The sequence below is a fragment of the Haplochromis burtoni genome, unplaced genomic scaffold, assembly GCF_018398535.1.
Source record: "Haplochromis burtoni strain Fernald_Lab_line unplaced genomic scaffold, NCSU_Asbu1 Contig_5859, whole genome shotgun sequence".
Taxonomy (NCBI): domain Eukaryota; kingdom Metazoa; phylum Chordata; class Actinopteri; order Cichliformes; family Cichlidae; genus Haplochromis; species Haplochromis burtoni.
The window spans coordinates 1-1,474 of NW_024588220.1; the positions used below are offsets into that span (position 1 = coordinate 1).

General features: G+C 41.0%; 1 protein-coding gene across 1 annotated transcript; it reads left to right on the forward strand.

Annotated features, from left to right (window-relative positions):
• The first annotated feature begins 43 nt into the window (after window positions 1-43).
• LOC102302259 (odorant receptor 131-2-like) lies at window positions 44-1,387 on the forward strand. The gene has a single exon (XM_005953591.2). It carries the CDS (start codon window positions 252-254, stop codon window positions 1,233-1,235), a length of 984 nt encoding a protein of 327 aa, XP_005953653.1. The 5' UTR covers window positions 44-251; the 3' UTR covers window positions 1,236-1,387.
• Window positions 1,388-1,474: the final 87 nt, after the last annotated feature.

The following is a 1,474-nucleotide window of genomic DNA, read 5'->3' on the forward strand; positions in this document are numbered from 1 at the left end:
ATAATGCAGACATGTGATAGTCACATGAAAAGGTGTGACTACAGAGCGTATATACACAATGTGTGGGTAAGAAAATCTTGCTGTCCAGTGCCGTTTAGCTGAAAGCAGCCACAGCCCTCTAACCTATTGATTTCCTGCAGGAGGAGGATGACCTGAAAAGAGCTCTGTGGATCTTTCTGTTTTAAATGTTGGAATACTTTTTTGTGTTTTATTTCCACTGAAGATGTTAAAAACTGAATTTCTTTATTGAAATGTTACTTGCAAATCTGTCTCTGACCAATGTTTCTGCTAACCAGCAGTATCAAGGGGTTTTGGAAAGAGTTTTATTTTCCACTCTGACTACACTGCCATGTTGTTTATTTCTCTGCATTAATGGAATCATGCTTTTTACTTTAAGGAGCAAAGCTTTGTTCTGTGAGACGTCGCGATACATTCTCCTGTATAACCTTCTGTTTGCAGACACAGTACAGATGGCACTGAGTCAGTTATTGTATATTATTGCTGCTTGTAGGATAACACTAACATATCCTGTATGTGGTTTTCTCACCATGCTTGCCAATCTTACGACTGTGGTCTCTCCTGTCACGCTGGTGGTGATGTCTCTGGAGAGATATGTCGCCGTGTGCTACCCACTGAGGCATGCTAGCATCATCACTATCACCAACACAGGTGTGGCCATCATTGTGATCTGGGCCATCGGTTCACTAAATATCTTGACTCGAGTTCTTCTGCTGTTAGAGTTTCCTTTTGAAGCCCTTGATAGTCTGCAGATGAAAGACTTTTGCTCTGAAATAGCAATGTCTGGTGGGTCTATGTCTGATGATTACGACAAAGCCTTCACATGTGCTCTGTTTATTTCAGCAAGTGTGGCAATCACATGCTCTTATATTGGTGTTATAGTAGCAGCCAGGTCGGCCTCCACAGATAAAGCTTCAGCCCGTAAGGCTTGTAACACACTGCTGCTACATCTGGTGCAGCTGGGTCTCAGTCTTTCTTCAACCATTTGTAACCCACTACTCACAGCACTTGCAAGAGTTTTAACAAGGATAGTGTTTGTGCGCATCCACAATGTTTTTTATGTTTGTATTTTCCTTTTCCCCAGATGTCTGAGTTCACTGATTTATGGTATCAGAGATCAAAGCATCAGACCTGTGCTCATATATTATCTTTGCTGTCGACTGAAATACTCAGTCATACAGCCGAGACTGAAGGCTGCGATCGAAGTAGAGTGTTAGTCAGAGTATACACCACGCTTACAAGCATACAAACCTCAAAGTACCGTACTGCAATTCTGGATAACTCCTTCTGTTACTGACTTGACTTTTGAATTTTTATTGAAAACCATACAGTTGTCAAATGACACACGTGAGGAATTGTTTGCTGCTGTTTACTAAAGGAACATAATTCTTTATAATTCTCTCAAATGATTACATGCTTTGGTAAAACAGGAAAGAGTGTCACATTTGTGTAACCC